This window comes from Mangifera indica, chromosome 2, assembly GCF_011075055.1.
Source record: "Mangifera indica cultivar Alphonso chromosome 2, CATAS_Mindica_2.1, whole genome shotgun sequence".
Taxonomy (NCBI): Eukaryota; Viridiplantae; Streptophyta; class Magnoliopsida; order Sapindales; family Anacardiaceae; genus Mangifera; species Mangifera indica.
The window spans coordinates 10,344,342-10,367,054 of record NC_058138.1 but is presented as its reverse complement, the minus strand read 5'-3'; the positions used below and the strand labels follow the sequence as shown (position 1 = coordinate 10,367,054).

The 22,713-nt window shown below is 32.1% G+C and overlaps 2 protein-coding genes and 1 long non-coding RNA gene across 4 annotated transcripts; 1 reads left to right on the top strand and 2 right to left on the bottom strand.

Annotated features, from left to right (window-relative positions):
* Positions 1-828: 828 nt before the first annotated feature.
* LOC123209254 (protein SCAI) lies at positions 829-7,759 on the top strand. 2 transcript variants are annotated; one of them, XM_044627154.1, is made up of 10 exons: positions 829-1,177; positions 1,714-2,101; positions 2,671-2,877; positions 3,039-3,260; positions 4,178-4,244; positions 4,375-4,569; positions 5,144-5,247; positions 6,726-6,908; positions 6,984-7,120; positions 7,319-7,759. In XM_044627154.1, exons 1-10 carry the CDS (start codon positions 1,035-1,037, stop codon positions 7,536-7,538), a joined length of 1,866 nt encoding a protein of 621 aa, XP_044483089.1. In that variant the 5' UTR covers positions 829-1,034; the 3' UTR covers positions 7,539-7,759. The 2 variants fall into 2 exon arrangements, with proteins under 2 accessions (XP_044483089.1, XP_044483090.1); XM_044627155.1 differs by having other exon boundaries at positions 830-1,177; positions 5,156-5,247.
* A 3,553-nt stretch (positions 7,760-11,312) lies between these two features.
* LOC123200702 lies at positions 11,313-11,728 on the bottom strand. The gene is made up of 3 exons (XR_006498669.1): positions 11,565-11,728; positions 11,433-11,480; positions 11,313-11,349 (listed from the first exon to the last, which is right to left on the bottom strand). It is a non-coding gene; the product is annotated as an uncharacterized LOC123200702 (long non-coding RNA).
* A 5,590-nt stretch (positions 11,729-17,318) lies between these two features.
* On the bottom strand, positions 17,319-21,065 carry LOC123204604 (non-specific phospholipase C3-like). Its single transcript, XM_044621361.1, has 4 exons — positions 20,353-21,065; positions 18,167-18,576; positions 17,889-18,059; positions 17,319-17,760 (listed from the first exon to the last, which is right to left on the bottom strand). The coding sequence occupies exons 1-4, from the start codon at positions 20,994-20,996 to the stop codon at positions 17,417-17,419; spliced, it is 1,569 nt and encodes a 522-aa protein (XP_044477296.1). The 5' UTR covers positions 20,997-21,065; the 3' UTR covers positions 17,319-17,416.
* Between the last annotated feature and the right edge of the window lie 1,648 nt (positions 21,066-22,713).

Here is a 22,713-nt window from a genome sequence, read left to right as displayed (position 1 = left end):
CATTATACCTTTCAAACTATCAGTTTGTGTTAACTTTAATAGTTAGCAGGTAGGTATTTGAGTTTTCAAAATTTAATGGGTATGAATTTGAGAATGCATTAAACCTTGGGTGGGAATATGTCTTTTGGCCTTTCTTAAAATATTGAATAAATTAAAAGTAAAACTTGATAAATAAGACTTGGTATCTAACTTAAATTTACAACAACCACGAAAAACTGGTGAAAGAAGTAGATTAAAATTAAAATTATTCATACTTGGAGCAAATCATGCCTATCCCAAGAATTTTGTTTTAAATTTTGGACTCAAATTCTCATCAATTCTTGAAATATATAAGAAATAACGTAATCAAATACTGATCTAGATTAAGATGAATTAGTCACTGGGTTTGACGATTCTAGTCATTTAACTGAAATTATGGGTAGAGATTAAAAAATGAAGCTAAAGTTTACATAAGGGTAGAGTGATAAGATGAAAATGATAATATTTTATTTTTTTAACTATATTTGTATTATATGCGAAGTGTTGGTTAACATGGTGAAAACTTTCTTTAAAAAAAGTTATTTTAATTAATGGTTTTTAATTGAATACGAGTAGGTTATGTTTTTGGAATTTGCGTTAATGTATACTGTGTACGTCGGGTTTGTGTTTGGAAATTGGTTTGGTGAAGTGGAATTAGTCTTCTGATATTAAGACTTTTAATTTCAGTATAAATATGTTTGGGATTTCGTGTGCTAGCTAACTAATACATTGGGCATCATTGATACTTTCTCAAACCCGAGGGAAATTGTAAGTCTTTTAAACCTCAGGGTGCCAAAAGTCAAAGTAGTACATCCAAAACGTATGTGTTTTGACTGTTATTGACGAAAACTACAGGGTAACCACAATCACTCACAAAGCACAGATGAGAAAGTAGCATCCTCAGTGTCTAGTGTCTACCGGAAGTAATTTTAGGTCAGTCTGCTTTTTCATTTTGTTTCGGTGGACGATCCGATCCTTCGATCCAATGAATTGAAGAAATTGAACCGGAAACTAAGATGTCGCAGCAAAACATGAATTGCAATTTAAATAATAACACTGGTAATAATATTCCAGTGAGCGAAGTGTATTGGTCTCTCGTCGAAAAAGCCGACAAGAAGTTTTCAAAGATCAGAGACTTGCCTTATTATGAGCGCAACAGGTTACTCTCTCGATTTTCATGTAGTTTTTCTTTAATTCCTATCATATTTAATTGATTATGTTTTGGAACTTCATTAATCTTAGTGTTTCTCAGTAATTGATTGTAAATTGGTATATTACGGTTCTTTGTTAATTTATCATGAACTAAAACAAATTCCATGCTTTTGAGTAGGCACTCATATTCGGTTTGTTGTTGTAGTATGTGTTTAAGTGAGTTGGTTGCACTTCAGAAGCAATATAATTCAGAAATGCCAATAAAAAGAAATTTAAAAAGAAAGAGAGTAATGCAAGATTAAATGGAATGTTGATTAGTTTTGGTATATACTAATTAATTTTTAATTTTGTTTGAAATTTGGTGTTAGGAATTTTGAAACCTTTGTGGGGAAAATAAAATTATATATAATATTAATTTAGTATAATTTTTCTAATTTCACTTGGACTCTACGAGTTTTTTAAATTAAGTGTATCTTGTGTTGCTCGAGAGTCTTTAAGTGCAGCATAAATTGTGGGTTATTCTTGATTTGTTATTGTTGTTAGGTATGACACATACTTTTATAAAGTATTCAAACTTTACACACAGCTGTGGAAGTATCAACAAGAAAACAGAGAAAAGTTGGTTGAAGCAGGGCTTAAAAGATGGGAAATTGGGGAGATTGCCTCTCGAATTGCGCAGCTTTATTTTGGACAATATATGCGGACAAGTGATATGAGTTATCTGTCTGAGTCATATATCTTTTATGATGCAATATTGACACGGGAATATTTTAGAGATGGATTGTATCAACATTTGAATCTGGCAAACAAACAGTTGAGATTTCTTGCTAGGTTTTTGATGGTGTGTTTAGTTCTGAATCGACGCGAGATGGTAAATCAGTTGGTTGATCATCTAAAAATGTTGCTCGATGAATGCAAGAGGACATTTTCGGTATATTTTTACTTTAAACACTCTTTACATCTATTTGTTGGCCATTATAACTTAAATTGTCTCTTTTGTTTTTTATATAATGCTTTGTTCACATCTTCATTGAAAATCAATAATTGTTGAAGAGGAGTTTGAAAATGAATTTGCATGTTGCTTGGATTGGGGAGAGAAGTACAATGGAAAATGAAGATGGAAATGTCAGAGTGGTATGTTGTGGAGAAGTGTGTCTAGATTTCTCTTAAAGTTAGCATTTTCAAATTTTCAAATCACTTTATTTTATTGTCAGAGAGTATTGAATATTTGTTGAGATTGGTTGCAGCCCCTCAAAAAAGTGTTATTTGTCTGGACTATATTGAGCACATGACACCAGTTGTACTGATGGTTTTTATTGTTTTTGTGATGGTTCCTTGTTTTTTGCCATGACTGCTATCCAAGGCGCTGTAAAACCATTCAATTCCATGTGATTTCAGAATGTGTTCTCATGATTTTTCATGAATTGTGATAGAAATTCTTTGACACTTTCTTGTCTTTTCATAGATAGAAATATGATTCTCGGATGATATCTTTTCCAGGAAACAGACTTTAAGGAATGGAAGTTGGTGGTTCAAGAAATAGTTAGATTTTTGAAAGCTGACACAGCTTTTATGAATATTAGGCCTTTAAGATATAGTCTCGTACTGGACCCTCATGCAGATGCTCTGCCGGGTGTTGCCACGTCTGCTGCAAAGAGAAGTTTAAAATTACGAGAGGCTATATTGAGCAGCTACCACTATAATGAGGTTAGGTATTATAAAAGATATTCTTTTTTTCTCTTATATGGAAATGGAGATGCCTTTTTCATAATAATTGAAATTTTTCTATAATTTCTCTTGATACTGTTATAAATTACAGACTGGGCATTTTTTGATATTCTTTTGTCTTTATTGCATTTATTGGCCAGGTCAAGTTTTCAGAGCTCACTCTTGACACCTTCAGGATGCTTCAGTGTCTGGAATGGGAACCCAGTGGTTCATTTTTTCTGTCAAGTAATATTAAAATTGGTCAGAATGGGGGCCCAGGGCCTAGTCGCATAAACTACTCTCAGGATATTGCTGATCCTACTTTACCACCCAACCCACGAAAAGCCATCTTACACCGTCCATCTGTGACACATTTTATAGCAGTAAGTTTTGAGTGATTATTTTTTCCAACCTGTTTCCTGCTTTATTATATCTTTAATATTGACTTATCAGGTTACATAAATTCTGAGTCATACTTGTATTTCTTCGTTATTAATTTCAGTTGTTAAGCTGATGGTTATCAGGATAAGTTGTATAGTTGATAGATGTAAATACGATGATAAGATATAAGTCCAGGCCATCATGTGGAGCAAGAGTTGTTTTCTTACTAGTGGGTGTTCTATGCCATTGACTACCTAACAATTGGGAATTGAGAACCCCTTGACAACTTCCCTATTAATGGACAATTCCATTTCAATTTCCTTGTGGTGAAGAGGAATTTGTTCAAGGTCCAAAGAATGTGAGCGGATGCAGCAAAACTGGAAAAAACAAATAAAATTTTACAAATTAATTGTTCGTAAAATTTTTGGTTAGGGAGGGAGGGAATTAGCTTCTTTTTAAATTGTTGGACAGGTCTGGAATTACAGCATAACAACCTCTGTCTTCATTAGTCGTCTTTCATTTATAATGATTTAGGGGAATTTTCCATGGTCTGCATGTGTTGTAGATGAGGCTCAGGAATTATCAATGTTCTGTAATATCGTTTTGAAACATTAACAGAGGTTTTCAGATGTTGAGGTGAGCCAATACTCCTGTTAACGATAGTTCTCAAAATAGAAACATAATATATTTTTCCATAAGGAATTAAACACAAGGGGTGAATTGGATGGTATGATCCTTGGCTTTCATTCAAGGAGGTTGTGGGAACTGGCCGCAATTCCTACAGCCTAGTTGCCAATCAGGTGCTCATGTCAAGTGATCTATGGCTTATCAAAAACTGAAGAAAAGCATTATTCTCTGTGTTATATCATTTCTGTGCTTGTGTGTTATAAATTACCATTCCTTGTTCTTTCTCTGGCAGGTTTTGGCCACAATTTGTGAGGAGCTACCTCCAGATAGTGTTCTCTTAATATATTTATCTGCATCAGGTTAATTGAATTTGGTTATTTAAATCACATGATTAAACTTTTTTTTCTATAGGATGTAAGATGGTCATCTCTTTTTACATTATTCATAGTGCTTAAAGAATAGTTGAAAACATTATTTCTTGTCCATCAGGTGTAGGAACTTCTACAAATGCTGCTGATAACAGTAACAGGAACTTTGAGTCTCATACCATTTCCTCGGATGCCTGCTCCACTTCTCCATCCAACTTGACAACTAATAGCACGAACCCCACCTCACAGCAAATGAAAGGAGAATGTTTATATTGCCATACTGGGTGTTTGCAGTTTGGCACTCGTGGAAATGGAGGTATTCTGTTCCTTCCAGCTTACTATGTGATTGCCTGATTCATGTTTCTGATTTAGGTTTATAAGATTGGATATGTGACTCTAGTTCTGGATTTTTTTCTATAATTTCTCTTACCACGTTATATAAACATTTTATTTTTCTTTTCAACCTTGCTTCTGCTAGTGAGATTTGATTAAGAAGAAAAAAACTTGAATTATTGTTCCTTGCAACTTGCTGCACAAAGACTAGATACTAGTGACAGTTAAATAAACTCTAAAATCTTGTTATGAACTGAAATACTGTGTCAAACACCCTGTACAACCTATGTTCTATCAATAGGCAAATAGATAACTTGTGCAGCTACTTCAATCTATTGCCAAAATTATTTAATGTTAAAGAGCTTCTACGAATTCTTAATGAAATTTCTGTTCCTTTCATGGTTTTATTGATGCTTAATTTGAAAGTGTGACATTATCAGTTTGTAAATTGTTTTATGCCAAATTATGCATAAAAGGTCTTTTATACCGCTCTTTTGAGTATTGTTTCAGTATCTATATGACCAGAATTCTAGATTGCTTATTTTGACATCAAATAGTTCCTTTCCCAGGATTAAGCTGCATTTATCCTTCTGATATTATTCCCTTCACGAGAAGACCACTTTTTATAGTAATTGACAGTGATGGTAGTGAATCATTCAAGGCAAGTATGTGAACTCCTATTCTTTGTTATTGAATTCATACTTTATATTGCATAACCATGCTGGTTGTGTCCAGGGCTAGTTATTGCATAGGTTTATTGTAGATAATTAAAGATTTGGAAAAGGATATATGATGTGGATTATTTAAGTAGAATTGAGAAAATCTTGGTGCTTTTTGACTTATATGGTGATTTCTTTAAAGGCTTTAGGCAATGTTGCAAGAGATATTTTTGTATCTTCTTGCAAAGCTTTGTGATTTTCCTATCAAAATTTTGGTAGCCAGGAAATTATTGAGCAATTTGTTAAGCAAGTAATTTTCCAACAGGATAATCCTATAACAATTAGTTAGAGATAGGTTGTACCAAACAAAACCAGTTTAAGTAGTAGATGCATGCAACGTTTGTTGAATTTGGAAATTGCTGTACTCGGACATTACCAGAATGAACAGTAATAATAGGATATCATTGCACTATTTGACAGTATTTTGAAGTGGTGGGTCACTACTATTTGTTGATAGATCAGTTGATGAGGCTAGTGGTAGAGATCACTCCCCTGTGAACTAATGGTGACAAATGGAAAATAAACTTTTGGGTGGTATGTGGAAGCATCTAGAGTGAGTTTTTGTTAGGAACTCAGCTCTTATTTAACTAAAACACAAAAACATATAAACTAAAACTATTTCATTTATCAAAAAATTACAAAGATAAACCGAACAATTCAAAAAGTTCAGGCCTCCCATTTTCTGGCCGTTCGAGGCGCCAGAGACCTCCCACAATAAGCCAAGATTGGTTGCCCAACTAACAAACCCTAATACGTTTTTTCTCTTCCTCTCTTTTGAAACCTAAATCACATATTTATAACGGAGACTTACCATTGGATTGAGGACAAATGTCCCAATCCTAAAAGTTTTGAGGAAAGTAATAGAGCATGGAGATTGTGTCATGGCATTGCTATTTTGTGGACACCTAGTGTACTTCATAATTGTAACTCATTCTGAGTTTCATACTAAAAAAGCACCTGGGTTGGGATGCTTCAATAAGTTCAGCCAATATAGGTCCATTTTCTTTGTCCCATGAACTGCAACTTTAAATTCTCTTGCCAGTTGACTGTATTTTACATACTTTTGGTTTGCAAAGATATATTCTCTTTCAGACATAAGTAGGAGGTTTCTAGTCATTGAGATATTATTATATGGATTGATGAAACTTTCTCAATATATGAGAGAGAGTTTTTAGTATGTGACTTCGATTCAAAGAAATGATTATTTGTTCATCTTAAAATATATATATATAGAGAGAGAGAGAGGGGGAGAGAGAGAGAGATTTTTAGTATGTGATTTCCAAGAAGTGATTATTTGTTCATCTTAAACTATATGAACTTTTAATTTTCCATCTTGAAAGATTTATACATGGGGTCAGAATGCCACATAAAAATTTCGTAAGGCTAATTAGGCATCATCATGGCATTTAAATATTTTCAGGCTATAAGTGGGGCTGAGAAGGGTGAGCCAGCTGCAATGCTCCTATCACCAAGTAGTTCAATTCCCATTGCTGGTGCTGATGTCTCTCGCAGCCCATGTGGTAGTCTATTCACCATTTTTCTCACAGCTCCATTGCAGGCCTTCTGTTTGTTGCTTGGTGTTCCAGGTTCTGAAATTGAGATGGTGTGTAGGTGTAAACTCTGCTTCTCTTTATATTGTCAATTGCTTTTGTTTGTTAATTTTTGAAATTTTTTTTAGGATACATATAAGAAGGTAGAGAAGTTTCTCTCTTCATCATTGAATGACTGGGGATCAGCACTGGCAACTTCAGATAATCTTAATCCAGTATGGGCACAGATTTTAAGTGATCCATTCTTGAGGAGACTTCTTCTGAGGTACTGTTCAATTTTCTCTGTTCATTTTGCATCGGCAAATGATAAAAGATTGTAGTAGTACAAAGTTTTTCTAATCACAATCTCATGATTTTTAGCAAGAGCATCTGTGTTAACATAATTCTTTCCTCATATTTGTCTCTTAATATTACAATTCCATGAATGGAAATTATTGGTGTAAAAATCGTTTTCTTTCTGCAGATTCATATATTGTCAGGCAGTTTTAGCACTATACGGACCAACCTTTGAGAAGAAAAATTTTCAACCCAAGTGCATGCCTTCTCTGCCAGGGTGTGTGCTGCCAAGCTCGATGATATCTCAAACTGTAGTTCTACAGATGGCCAATGTATTTGGTGCAACCGATAAATTTATTTTTGCAGAAGGGATTGTGCTTCCGCAGAATACAGAAACTGAGCATTGAAATGTAGAGATTTTGAATTTCATTTTGCAGTTGGGCTGGTCTAAAAATCCTGCTGATTTAAGCACTTCGGGATGATGGTCCTGAGTTTCTTCTGTTATCCTCTTCCCAATGGTGACTACAGCATGGGATGCCTTTACGCTGAAATTGTTGATTGCTTTTGTGTGTTTGCTTGCAAATTGAAATTCGTATTTTAAAATTATAAGAATTTTTTTTGTTTTTCATATCCTTAAAACATTTAAGATACTTTTTTCTCCTTTCTGTTTTTATGCTTAAAAAGGAAAATAGTTAATTGTGCAACCACTATGCATCTTTTGTTTTGAAAAGGACAAAAACAAAAGATACAAGGTTGGTAAACCAATATGTGATGATGACTAATTCAAAGAAAGTTGTATTATGTGATTAATGTAGATGTTTGAAATTAATATACAACGTCACATTCCCTTCGTATAAGAAATCAAGAATTGTTTTTATAATGGATAAACTTATGAAATATCAATTCCGTCTGAAATGACCTAACTGGAGGACACGCAATAAAATATTTTTGAATCCCTAAAAAGAGGGGTATGGATAATTTCTAAGCTTGTGAAGCGTGATTAAATAAGGAACAATAACAAAAAATAAAACATGTTGAAATAATGAATATCAATACAAAGGTTAGGTCATACATATATTGAATAAATTCTATGTTGAAACACGTGTATAGGACATTCAAAATATATGGTGTTAAAACGCATATTAGATCGTAAAAGTTGACTTTTGACATTGTTGATTTGGTATTATAAATACCAAACAATTGTTTCATGAGTCATAATCTCATCAAACAATCTAATTACATATTTGGACAATTTCACCTTATCGAAAGTGACTTAAAAGAAAGGCTAGTTAACCTTTGAAAATTTAATGTACATATTGTATCAATAAATATTTTTATTATAACAAAAGTTATGAAGGACGTTTACGGTCATCCGATGTTGTTCTTATGGATGATTGACTATAATGCGAATAGAAGATTGTTGAGGTTGGTGTTGTAGAGTCAATCTCCATCACAATACAAGTTCATTAATAAATATCATATTTGTAATTTTTTGTAGTTTTTCCTGTCTATAAATACATATATTTATGTCTAGACAGATGTTTTTAGAATGATTGAACTGCAAGGGGGGAATCAATATATGACAATTGATCGTAAGGGTTCTATGTTCATATTAAGTGGTCATTTTAGAAACATTTGTAGTTTTGATGTTACCATGATCAAGGACACAAGTGACAATAATAGAACTATCATAGTTTTGAATTTTATCGAAAAATGATAACATATCTTATATATCAAAGTTGTTTGTTAACAACTTAATGCGACAAATAAGTGCGTGTTGTAAACGTATTCATTGGATGACTTGCTAAGAGGATTTCATATGGATGGTTGCTTTAGTGTCTATAAAATAATCCTCATTAACAAACGGGGGAATATGTGGTTCGTAAACTTGAGATTACTACACTGTCTTGTGCAATAGTTGGTATAATTTAACATCAGCTTAAAGTAGTCCTTATATATGATTGGTAGAAATGTGGTGATTGGTTATATCGAAATATATACGAAGACCATGGTGGATTAATAAAAGATTCATTACTTCTGAGTATGAAACTTAATATCCCTGATAGGCTAAAATTGATAAGTATCGACACTCTATAAAACCTATTATCATAGTTAAACTAACTTGTTGTTTAATCCAATTTTAGTTTGTATGTTGATACAAACATTAACAGAGAGAGAGAACACTAAGGTATACACTAAATTCATGTCTCAACCTGGAAAAGATCGAATTATAAAAAGATCGAATTATACACATACCCATTTTGCTTTAAGGTTACAAGTCAATGACTAATACTTTGTTAGTCAAGTGGCCATGATGTCTTATTATAGGCCAATTTTGGTATATGTTTGGATAGATGTTAAGTCAAAATCTCAATATGAATCTAGTTATTACTAACCTAATAAAGAGCATATGAGTCACACACAAAAAAAGTTGATCAAACTCTAAAAGTATAGGATTATCCAAGTTGAAACTTATCCAAAACTTGAATAAAGGATTTCAAGTCTCGAAAAGGTCTTTCAACTTGAAATGTGATTTATTACACCTAGGGACTAAAGTGTAATAATCTCGAGGTGTTTGTGCACAAGGAAAATTGTGGATACTGAGCTTTATCCATTTGGATAAAGATAAACTCATTTTGGATAATTTTGAATTGATGCACGAGTATACTTGGCAAAGTCACACATATACATGGTCAAGTCACGATCATGTACAGGCGTACATGGCCCTTGGATAAGGATTATCCGTTATCCTTTTCTGCCAAAAAAACTTAGAAAAATCACAAATCATACAAGATTGGATTTGGATGATGTATGAACATACATGCTTTTTATATAAAGAGATGCTATTTAACAATTTTGCAACTATTCATCCATATACAGAATGCACGCTCGTATGTTTGAAACACCTAGTTGTGCATCATGCTCTAGCATGCATCAGTGCACTAGTCAAAGCCTCTTGGAGTTTTTGCTTCATGTGGACATCGAAGTGCATCCCTACTCTTGGGTTCGAGGGTGATTGCAACCAAGCTCGAAGGTTGTCAAAGTGAAGGAGCTGTCAAACACAAGTATAAGTTCTTAGAACACTTTATAGTTGTTTGTCATGTTTGTGATTCAATATTTCTATGAGAGTGATCCTATAAGGGTTATGTGGATTAACATATTTTTAAAAAAAAATTTAAATAGCGTTTTCGTTGTTGATAAAGGTTGCATAACCTTACAAAAATGTCATCAAAGGTGTTGGATTCTAACACTCCACTACAGGTGTTATCCAACCATGTTAGCCTACCATCTATGTTATTGATTCCTTCATTTATATTTGGGGTCAATCTTAATTGTAGTCTTAAATGGAGTTAGCTAGCTGTTTGACTACCAAAAAATGCCTTCATATATTGCTATATATTTGTACTATTGCATTTAGTCAAATATAGAAGAAAATTCTCAATTCTCTCTAATTGATCAAGCTTCCTTTATGGTTAGTTTACTTTGTGCCTTCCCTAGAGTTTACCAAGAGAGTTAGCAAAAGATTAAAAGATCCTTCCATTAACATTTTCTCAACTTTTCACAATAAGAATGTGTTCAAGCATTAACCTTTTTTTTTTTTTTTTTGGTTTTTTCTTCAAATTGATTATGCTTAAGATATATGTACTTGGATCTTTATAATACATAGTAGGGATGACAATGGGGAGAGGCGGGGAGGGGATATCAATCCCCGTCCCCGTTACGGGGATAACAAAGAATCTTCATCCCCTCCCCGCGAAGAAAAATCCCCTCCTTGCCCCCGCGGGGAAAAATCTCCTCCCTATATCTATAAATATAAATTTTAATTTCTTCCTGTATTTCAATAAATAAAATAAATCATATTTTTCCAAAATATCACTTGCTACAAGAGCTACAAAATATGCATTGTTATTTTAGTTCAAATACAAAGTTTTCACAAAATCTAACAATATGCAATAATCAATCTCTTCATTAGTAGCTCTTCTTGTTGATATCATCATTAATTTTTCATGTTGATACAAAGCAATATTTTAAAAACTAACCTGCAATAATCAATTTTAAAAACAAAATTAATTTAAAAGCAGCTTATATAGGAAATACTAACGAATTTGTAATTAAAAATATTAAACTAATTAAAATATACTAGAAAATCGAAATCCACTTACATGCCAAACATTAAGGTTGGACAGTGAAACTCAAATCTATGTCATCAATTATCAACTACAACACATGTAAAAAAAAGGTAATAAATTCTTGCAATATTTTAAAAACCAATATTTTAGAAATTAATGAAAAATACTTACTATCTTCTGAATCATTATCATCATAGATTGTCGAACAAGACTCTTCACCTTTCAAGAAAATAAAAAAAATTAAAGAAAAAATCTAATAATTATTAACTTTATATTAAAGTTGATAAAAATTCATTTTATTACCTTTTAGATCAGCTCATAACCAATTTTGAGAACACATCAATGCCTCCAATGTACCTGAATGAAGTCTATTGCGATGTGGACTTATTACCTTTCCAACGGTGCTAAAAGCAGACTCAGAAGCAACAGTAGAGACTGGAATAGCAAGAATATCTTGAGCAATCCTCTACAAGGTTGGATATTTAGGCTTATTTAACTTCCACCAAGTCAATATATCAAAGTCTGGACTCCTAGGTAAAAGTTGCTTCTCTAAATAACATTCCAGTTCTAACTTTCTCAAGATATTACTTGATTCTTGTTCAATGAACATATCAAAATCTACTAGATACTCTTTATCACCATAAAAACTAGATTAAGAAGAAGATGAAGTAAACAAAGTTTGACTTGTACTACTTCCATGCTCCAATTGATATTCATAAAGCAAATCATGACAATACTGTTGAATTCTGATTATTTCATCTTTGCCATCATCTCCATATATCAAAGGAAAGAAATAATCTAACAATTTCATTTTGAATCTAGGGTCTAAAACAATGGCCACCCTCATAACACCATGAATCACACTCCAATACTTGTTAAATTTTTCAATCATTTGTGCAGCCATCTTCTTTATCATGACATTCTCACACATAACCATTTTGTCAAATGAATTTTAATTTGACAAATTTTAGAAAAATATTCATTTGCAGTCAAAAGTTTAGTACCAGAGAATAGTAGAGTGATATTGTAAAATATTTCCAATTTCCCACAAATATCTTGTGCCAAGTCTCATTCTTCCTCCATTGGTAAACATTTATATTGTGGCTCACGAAGCTTTATCCGACAAAAAACTTCTTTGTAAATCAAAGCAGTATTAAGCATAAGATAAGTTGAGTTCCAACGAGTCTTACAATCAAGAGACAACTTCTTTGTACTTTGAATGCCCAATTGATTGACTGCTTCATCAAATTTTTGTTGCCTTTTAGGTGATGCTCTCCAAAAGAAAACACTCTCTCGAATCTTTGCAATTTTATCACTAATTACAGACAAACCATCTTGAACAATTAAATTGAGAATGTGAGCACAACAACGCATATGAAACAATGAACCATAAAACATAAGTGATGAACGTGGCAATTTATTCAAGATATCATCAATAATTGCATCATTAGTGAAACAATTGTCCACAGTTAATATGGACAACTTTCTATCAATATTTCACTCATAAAAGCAATCGACCAATACCTCAGAAATCATATGTTTTGTATGTGGGGTAGGAACATAAACAAACCTACAATTCAAATAGAAAATTGTTTACTAAATACATATATGTATGTATGTATGTATATATTAACAAAATATATTAAAAGACATTAAACATAAAAAAAAAAAAATTACCTTATAAATCTATTTTGTAACTCTCATTTCTTATCGATAAAGTGGGTTGTAATAGTCATGTACCCTTTGTTTTGGTTGCTTGCAGTCCACAAATCACAAGTGAATGCAATTCTCCCTAAATTTTTGTTTAACAATTTCATTGTCTTGCCCTTTTCAACATCATAAATGTTCATTATGTCCTTCTTAATGGTGTTTCTAGAGACCATCTTGAACAAAGGTTGAATGGTGTTACAAAATCTCCTAAACCCACAATGATCTACTATGCTTAAAGGATATTCATGCAATATAATCATATTTGCAAGGTCTTTTCTACCTGCCTCTTGATCAAATTGATAAGTGGATAATATCAACTTATTATTCTCTCTATGGGATCCCATAAGCAACTTATGTGATACATCCTGGTATTTTCTCTTTGGACAAATTTTATGATGATCATGTAAATGTCCAGTGCCATTTTTTCCCCCACTAACCAATTGTTTGTGGCAATAGTTACACTCTGCCTTGTCTTTTCCATCAACCTTTACTTTTTTGAAATGTTGTTATACAATTGATTTACACCTTCCAGTAGGATCAGTAACAAGAGAGTTGTCAGGTGCATTTTGAAGAGGCCTTGAACAAGAACTATCCAACTCTTGACTTGATTTATTAATTTCATCAACGGGCAATTGCATCTGATTACTTCCTACCAGAGTTGCAGTTGAGGACCACTTTCAGAAGATGTTAGTTTTGTAAAGGATTGAGAATTTTGCATGTTAACATCTTCAATGTTTTTCTTTTATTAACCAAAGAGTTTTCAGCAGACATTCCTATCAAATAGTCCAAAATTTAGAATACAAGTTAATATAAAACATAAATATTAAAACCAATAATGCGAATCACAATCAATAAACTTTACTTATACTAAAACTAAGTTCAAAAAATTTGGGTCAAATACAAGCACTTAAATAAGAATAATTATAACACACAAGTCACTTAAACAGAATGTGGATGTTTCATAAGTCAAGGAGATACTAACTTAATCTGCAAGAATATAAAAGAACTAACAGGGAGAAAAAGGGGTAAGATATTTTAAACAACTCAGAAAATGCCAGCCATAATTTCAGCTTTTTCTCTTTTTCCTCGAAATACTCTATCAAGACATAATCATCAATCTAAACCTTCGACTTACAAGGGTATTTAGCTGAAAAGCCCTACATTATCTAATTTCTCTACTCCCTCAAATAAATTAAGAAATCAGAGCGAATCAAGATCAGTTAATAATTTCAGAACACAGGGCCATGTGCGCCTGATAGATAAGGAACACATAAGAATTTGAAACTTATCATGAAACTCAAAATGCAACAGAACAAATTTGCAAATAGATGTAAACATCCCCAAAAAAAATAAAAAAACTATATCTAAAGGTAGAAAACTTAAACAGATGATAACTATAAAGAAACATGTTAATGCACATCAAACAGTTAGCTGCTCCACTATTAAAAGTTGAAATGTTTCCACAGGTAACATCATAAAATAAAGGAATTGTAAGCATAACTAGATAAAATTCAACAAAATCCAGCAAGCGAAAAACCAAAGCAGCTGAAAGCTATAGATTGCACAACAATTAGAGCTTCTATTACACACCTAAGGAAATTTTTTCTTTTCCAAGAACAATTTCTATGTGGCACCCAGGAAACTATATAAATTATTCTTTTTTTGGGAAAAAAAATGTTGAAAAAAATATATTTATATCAAAAGTCCTTGCATCCCAGTGCAATCATGGAAGGAAGAAGCTTACCTCCAACTACAAGACAAAGAAGCTTTGGCTAGGAGAGGGAGTGTGCAGCTGTGGAGTGAAAAATGGAAGCTTTGGTTGGGAGAGGGAGTGTGCGGCTGTGGAGTGAAAAATGGAAGGAAAAAGAGATTTAGATTTAGATTTAGAGTTAAAAGATGGGTGACAATTTTGTAATAAAAATTATTAAGGTTATAGTTTTTAGTAAATATGTATGTGATTTAGGAAAATTTTGTAATAACATTAAATTTAATTAATTTGGTGCATTTGCATTTTATGATAATGAGACTCTGGGATTTTTTTAATATATTAGATTAATAGTTCAGAAATTAGTAAAAACTGATAATTCATAATTCATAAATTAGTAAAATTAAAGTTATGATTTTAATAAATCATAATGTAAAAGTTTATAGAATTTAATAGTTCAAAAAAAATTATATTAATATATTAGATTTAGGAGACGGGATGGGGCAGGGCAGGGCAGGGCGGAGAAGGGAGGGGCGGGGCGGGGACATATGTATTCTCGTCCCCGATTATGGGGATTTTTTTCGTCCCCATCCTCACTCCTTTCCTCGTTTTTATAGGGGAATCTCCTCCCCGTTAAGGTCGGAATCCCTAAAATCAGGTCCAAATTGTCATCCCTAATGCTTAGTTTGGAACTTGACTGTACTTGTCTAACGAACGTATAAAACAGCGTTATTATCAGTTGGAGAACACTTTATTAACAGAACTAGAAGAAGAAATAAGACATGTTCATTTGTATCAAAAATTGAACACATTTATCAATCAAAAGACATTTTTATGTAAAGAAATATTAATTTATTGAAACAAAAATTGTTACTTATTGATATAAAAGTGTTTATTTATTGATACAACTGAAATTTATTTGTTCCAAAGGAAATCGAATATGGTCTGGCCATTATGTCATAAGTTTACATGTTTAATCAAGGCCAAAGGACTATTTCCCACCCAAGGTATGTTGATTTCTCAAAGTTTCCCCCGTTAACTCTGAAAATACTATTTATCCACTTATGACTGGTTAAAATTAACGGAACCTTAACCTCTAAAAATTTTATCTCATTTCCCCCCCTAAAAGTTTAAAAACTAACATTTTCTTCCCCAAGCTAAGTTTAAAAAAATCACATTTCCCCACTAGGGTTTAGTTTCAAAATCCGATAACCTTTTTCGACGTCATCGTCAGTCGTCTCTCCCTCTCGACGACTCCCCATCCTTCAATGAGCTGCCTCACCTCCACCCTAGCTCCTTCGACGTCCAAAAACTTTATCTGGGAAGAGGAATCGTCTTCCCAGACTACAAAGACGATCGATCTCATCTTTGTCGTCTAGGAAGATGATTCCTCTTCCCAAACGATGTTTTTAGACACCGAAGGAGTTGGGGTAGAGGTGAGGCAACACGTCGGAGGATGGGGAGCCGTCGGGAAGGAGAGACGACAGATGATAGTGTCGGAGAAGGTGATGGGATTTTGAAACTAAACCCTAGGAGAGAAATGTGATTTTTTCAAACTTGGTTTAAGGAAGAAAAGTTAGTTTTTAAACTTTTAGGGGGGAAAATGAAATCATATTTAAATTTATTTTTAATATTAAATATAAAATGATGATTTTACCCTTAAAATTAAAAGATTTAAATAGTCATAGGTGTGTAAATGATATTTTCAAAGTTAACAGGAAAAACTTTGGAAAATCAGCATACCTTGGGTGAGAACTAGTCCTTTGGCCTTAATCAATACGGACAGGTCACTAGTTACAAAAAAATAAAATTACTCCCTTAATTCATTAACCTATCAATCCAAATTTCAAATTTTAATATGCTTAATCTCTAGCGAATCTTCGTCTTTTGATTGAAAAAAAAAGGTGACTGAACCATTTCAAGTGCATATTGTGATATTAAAAACTCCAAAGATAAAAAAAAAAAATGCATGCTATTTATTTGGAAATTGTAAGACTAAAATTGTTTGATGTAATTATAATGTGTAGGAAATATATGAATGAGGTTACTTTTTTAAGATTGCTAGCTTGAGCATAATGAAAATGGATGGTTTTGGGTGTTTTTTTTCCCCTGAAATAGGAAAGTACAATAATTTTCGATGAAATAAAGTAAATGTCAGTATAGATGTTGAAGATGACAAGAAATGACCAACACTCATTGATAGAGCGATATTGATCACATTAGTGACCTCGAGAGGGTATAGTAATTTTAGTTAGATAAAATTTTATATTCCCCTATATGTTTTGTCAATGACCAATAACCCCCCTACAATTCATCAATAAAAGAATGGCTATAGAACCCACTGGTGGGAGGTGTTAGTAATTTAAAAAATAAGAATAGCCATTTCAACAGCCCTTTGGGTGGGCAATAGTATTTTGGCCTTTCCATAATAATTGTGGGGTTGTAATAAATATAAGAAATTTAGAAGCCCCTGAAATTATGACGTAGAAAGAAAGTAGAGGTTTGCAAAACATGAAAGTCTGGCCATAGCAAAGGTAGTTTTAGTTAAAACTTATTTTTAGAACAAAACGATCCGGTCATCAATATATTCTAGCATTCAATGAAAGCTTAAACAGAAACATGTCTGCTACATGAAAACACAATTATTCAAATTAATCACAAGGAATGTAAAATATTGCAATTTATGATGGAATAAATAAATGGTCATACATATAGCAGCCATAAGTACAGTACAGTACAGTCAATTAGCACATACTAAACAAGAAAATACCTTCTGAAGAAATGATTTAGAGGTGGTATTCACAAGTTGTTTTGGTTTTGGTAAAACAACAATCTCAGATTCATCTGTTCCATTTTCCCTGGCTATCTTGCAGTCATCACTGAATTTTTTGAATGCATCTTCAACGTACTTATGCCCCCCTCCAACAGTCATATTCTCCAATATTTTATCAGGAAAGAAATTATCTTTTGCAAGATCCCCTTTGAACACAGCTGCTAGTAGCACTATATCTTGCTGGAAATCATTAAGTTCTGCACCTTCTTGAGCATCTGTCTCTCGCATTTTCTGCGGTTCTGGCAATGTAACTGCAATACAATTTCACTTAAATTAGATAATGGAAATTAACATTTTCAAATGTAAAGAGTTAACTCTTTAAAACTAATTTTAAGAATTAACAAACACGTAGCATTTAAAGTAGTTAGTGAATAAGAACCTGGACAGTCTATTCGTGGGGTGTTTCTATTGATAACACTCTCAAAAGTACCCGCCCAAGCATCACGCTTAGTGAGAAAATCTTTAAGATTGAAAATCTTTTTCACGGTTGCAGAAATGGACGAATGCTCAAACTCTGAAGTAGGAGACGGCCCTGAAGGCCCATGTAACACTGCATGCATAAAATCAAACAAGATAAAATGATAAGATTTTATGGCTATTTCTATCTTTAAAACAACTAGAAAATGCTGAGTTGTTAGAGAGATTTGGAGTGATCACCTGTTCCGGGCTCAATCCAAGGTGAAATGAAGACGGCGGGAACCCTAACCCCAAGGCGATCAAATTTAAAGTAATAAGGCTCAGGACCAACAATACCATCAGGACTTGGAACTCCAGTGACTGGAGTTGGAACATGATCATAAAGTCCACCATGCTCATCGTACGTAATTAGAAATAAAGTTTCATTCCACTGGGGGCTTGCTCTCAGTGCTTCGTAAATTTCTTTGATAAATTTCTGGCCTTGAGAAACATCGTGAGTAGGGTGATCATCATTTGCAGCTAGTGATAACAGGTCATAATACCTTGGCTCAATCACCACATAGTTTGGTAGCTTCCCTTCCTTGCAGTGCCTCTTGAAGCTTAAATCAAATTCATGGAAGTTATCCACGTATTTCAACTTTCTTAGGTTCCTGCAATCACATGACAAACTTTAGTCCTTATTCTCAAATTATTGTAACTTTAATATAATTATTTATTTCTTAAATTTAGTACTTTAAAGTCATCAGTAAAATATTTTATAGTCTAATTAACTTTCATGATAATTACCTAATAGAATTATTAAGGATTTGAAAATTATATAACCTCCTAAATTAATTATTTTATATACAGGTCAAAGGATTATTTACCATCTCAACTTTGTTAAAACGATAATTTTCCATCTTTGAAGTTTGAATAGATCATTTTTGTCTCCTTATACAATACGTATAAACAATAACATTTATACGTATAATGTTACAAACAAATTATATATATTTACTCTAACTACTTTTTCTTTTTTTATTCTCCATCTTACTTTTCTTTTTTTTCTTTTTTTTCATAGTGGTTGACAATTGTTGACAACTGAAAAAACCAGAAAATATCATGCTTTTTCATTCAATCAAATTTTGTTTTGGATTCTTTAGATCTTTAAAGGAAAAAAGAAGATAGGAATATTTGGGTGAAGGTAGGGCGTATATCTATGCTTTCATGGATAAGTGCAGAAGAAGCAACAAGAGTTGACTTGAAGAGAGAAGTTTCCTCTTTTCCACAAGTAAGTTTAGATAAGGAAAAGAAAAGAAAGGATGGTGATGGTGTTGGGGTGGTTGAGCAACTAAGAGTGAAGGAAGAAGAAAAGGAAGAGAGAGAAAAAAGGAAGAAAAAAGAATTGGACAGGAATTTTTTCTTTTTCTTTTTCTTTTTTTTTTGTAAAATTAAAATAAATAAATAAATTATTTATGTTCCCTTCAATGGTTACTATTGATGGAAAAAATGAAAATTTTTATTTTTTAATTGTAATAGTTGTTCTCCCAAATAATAAAAAAGTATATGAGAGGCCAGAGGTGATAAAAAATAAGTAATTTTTTGGAAGACTAGATGTAGGATGGTATAGAAGGTAGCAAAAGTAAGCCCCACCCACTGGAAGAAAGGTTTCGGCTGCACAAGTTAATTAGAATAACTTGACAAGTTAGCAAACGTAATTTATTAATTAAAGAAAATCAATCTAAATAAAATAAAATAAAATTGTTGTGATGCTGATGCTGATGCTGATGCCTACTCGTTGTCTTTATCAAAAACTAACTTCCCTAAATCTATAACATAAAAATATTCTAATCTAGTTCAATCGATGAACCATCCCATCCCATCCCATGTGCAGCTGACACCTGCCCCAATGTTTCATTTTTTGAATCAAACGTTTCAATTCTCAAAACAGGCGAATCAGCATCTTTTCGGAATATCTCATTCAAAAACAGAAGCTTAACGTCATTGTTCTCTTCAGAAAAACGCAATCGAGAAAATATAAGAAATTCAGTTTGATCGAGATTTAAAAAAAAAAAAAAAATGAAGTAATTATTATTAATTATATAATAATTAAGCATAGATAGAATCCAAAGATACGTATCCGTGGCCTGTGATTTATTGGTTTGAGAATAATGAAACACGTGAAGTGAAGTGAAACTGATTTGGTCAAATTTCAAAACAAAATAATAATAATAATTTATTAAATAAATATTTAATCAACAACAAGGTTAGCAATTAGACAGACTGCAAAAGATTACCAAAAATGCAGCTTTGCTCTGTTCATTTGTTAATCAAGCAGAGTTTTACTAGTACTTGAAGATAAATATTCTAATCTTATGTATAAATTTTGATCATGGGAAATAATTCTAAGGATGTTAATAAATGAGATAAGAGGGAGAGAAAATTACCTGTAGAAAAGGGTCGTCGGAAAAATCTGAAAGTAAATCCCAAAGCTATATCCACTTTCTTCCAAAGATTCAAACAGAGTTTTCTGAGGATACCCTTCAATTAACTTCTCCGTATCATTCTTGGTCGATCCATGTGAAGTAGCTGAGTGAAGATACAATCGGTTGGACTGAGTTGAACTCGGTATGGACGCAAACCACCTGTCACAAATTCCAAACTCCCTCACCAGTTCTTTCAAAACCGGCAACGCTTCCGGTTTAAATCCACTCATCACTGTCTCTCCCATCCCTTTCAAAATACTCTCTGCGTTCTGAACAAACCCCTCCATTGTTGGACCCGATTTTGGATTCGGATCAGGATCCGTTGTGTTCCATGGTTTCCCGAAAACTTGCTCGTAAATTGCTTGAATAGAGTGCCCTGGATCCGGTTCAACGTAGCTGGCTGTATCCTTAAAGTAAATACGGGTTGAGTTTGAGTCAGATGTGGATATTGGGTTTGATTCTGATCCAGTTACGCCATTGATTTCTGGATTGAGGGATTTGAACCAGCCGAGCATGTGATCAAATGAGCGGTTTTCTTGTACCAAAACGACTACTGTTTTGATGGGATAAGATGAACTGCTGCTGCTTCCTCCTTCAGCCACCATTTTTTATATTTTGGAGATGCTGAGATTTGTTGGCTTGTGATGGTGTTTTTGTCCAGTGTTTCGAGATGTGAATATATATATATATAGAAAATTAATGAGTTTTGGAGGCAGAGAAAAAGGGTCGTTGTAAGCCGAGCCAAAGGCTTGATTTGACTAAATAAACTTGAATTGAGCTCAAATTCTGACTGTTTGAGTTTCTCATCTCGGTGGAATTCCAGTTTAGGATGATTAGCTCAATAACCTTGCAACTTCACAGTCAGAAAGAATAAAAAATAAAAAAAGAAAATAAATATATAAATTATAAGATTAGAATATAATAATTTAAAAATTAAAAGATTAACATATAATTTTTTAAACAAAATTTGAAATAACTAAAATTATCTTAAGCTCAAGTTTAAACTTGATTAAGTCAAACTCTTCTTAAAGTAATCAAGTCTAAGTTTGTTCCCGTGAATACTCAATTCCATTTAATCTGATTATAAAGATAAATCAGACAAGACTTTTCCTTTCACACTTGCAGAGAATAAAGCAAAAAGTTATTGTCAATAAATATTTATGGAGATAACATTTGTAAATTTTTGATTGACAACCCATAAACATCTATTTAATGCACTTTGTTATCACAATTCATGACGTTGGACAAAAGTTAGTTATTGTATTGTACTAAAAAAAGGATTGTACTCTTTCGAGGGTACAAGTGGACAGGTGCATTAGTGGTGTTAATTAAAATAGAGAATTAAAACATTTTGTGTTTAAACTTTTTTTTAGGCCAATTTTTAATAAAAAAATTTTTAAACAAACTTAATATTTATTTTAATAATACCTTTATCTAATAATTTTTTTAATTATGATTTTTTTTTATAATATTTTTTTAACAACATACTTTAACATAATCATATTAATTATAATTTTGATAACTTATAAATCAAAATATTTATAAATTTGTTTAGAAATAGGTTAATTTTTTATTTGATTATTAATATATATAAATCAGAACAAAAAACAAAACTGATGAGAGTACAAGTGCAAAGAGTATGAGTGCATAAAGTGCGAATGCATAAAATGTGAAGAGTAGAAAGAGTGTAAAAATATAAAAATACGTTTATATAAAAACATGAAGTGTGTCAAGTGCATACGCACTTCATGTTTTGATATAAATATTATAAAAATACTTCTATAAATATTATTATAATATAAAAATATTTTATATATTTTTGGAAAATTAAAAATATTTCTATAAATGCCTATTTTGCTCTCTTTTAAGTAAAAATATCTTTTTTTTCTATTCTTAAACAAAAATATCTACTTTTCAAACTTTCAAGTAAAAATGTTCTAAAATGTTTTAAAATACCAAAACTACTCTTTACCACTTTTATATAAACTCTCACTTATATACATTTTTCACATCATTCAAATATTCATTTCACTTTCATTTTTACTTAATATTTGATATTGTGGGCTCATTTAAAAGAAAAAAATTAATATTTTTAAATTCAAATCGAAAGAAATAAATTAATGAGAAAAAGGTATTTATATGAATCTTAATTTAAAACTTAATTTTATTTGTTAAATTTAGTTTATATGTTATACAAATAGGGCATTTAGATATTTGATACTATTTTAGGGGGTAAAAAAATATTAGAAAAATATGGAGACATTTTGATATTAAACAATGTATGAAGGTTTTAAATGAAATGTTAGAAAAATATAAGGGTGT

Excerpts from the sequence above, each read along its gene's own strand:
- LOC123209254 (XM_044627154.1), top strand. The coding sequence starts at position 1,035 with ATGTCGCAGCAAAACATGAATTGCAATTTAAATAATAACACTGGTAAT. Across the intron at positions 1,178-1,713 it reads CCTTATTATGAGCGCAACAG|GTATGACACATACTTTTATA; the intron begins GTTACTCTCTCG and ends TATTGTTGTTAG. Across the intron at positions 4,570-5,143 it reads TGGCACTCGTGGAAATGGAG|TTCCTTTCCCAGGATTAAGC; the intron begins GTATTCTGTTCC and ends GACATCAAATAG.
- LOC123204604 (XM_044621361.1), bottom strand. The coding sequence starts at position 20,996 with ATGGTGGCTGAAGGAGGAAGCAGCAGCAGTTCATCTTATCCCATCAAA. Across the intron at positions 18,060-18,166 it reads TTGGATTGAGCCCGGAACAG|TGTTACATGGGCCTTCAGGG; the intron begins GTGATCACTCCA and ends TTATGCATGCAG. Across the intron at positions 17,761-17,888 it reads CCCACGAATAGACTGTCCAG|TTACATTGCCAGAACCGCAG; the intron begins GTTCTTATTCAC and ends ATTGTATTGCAG.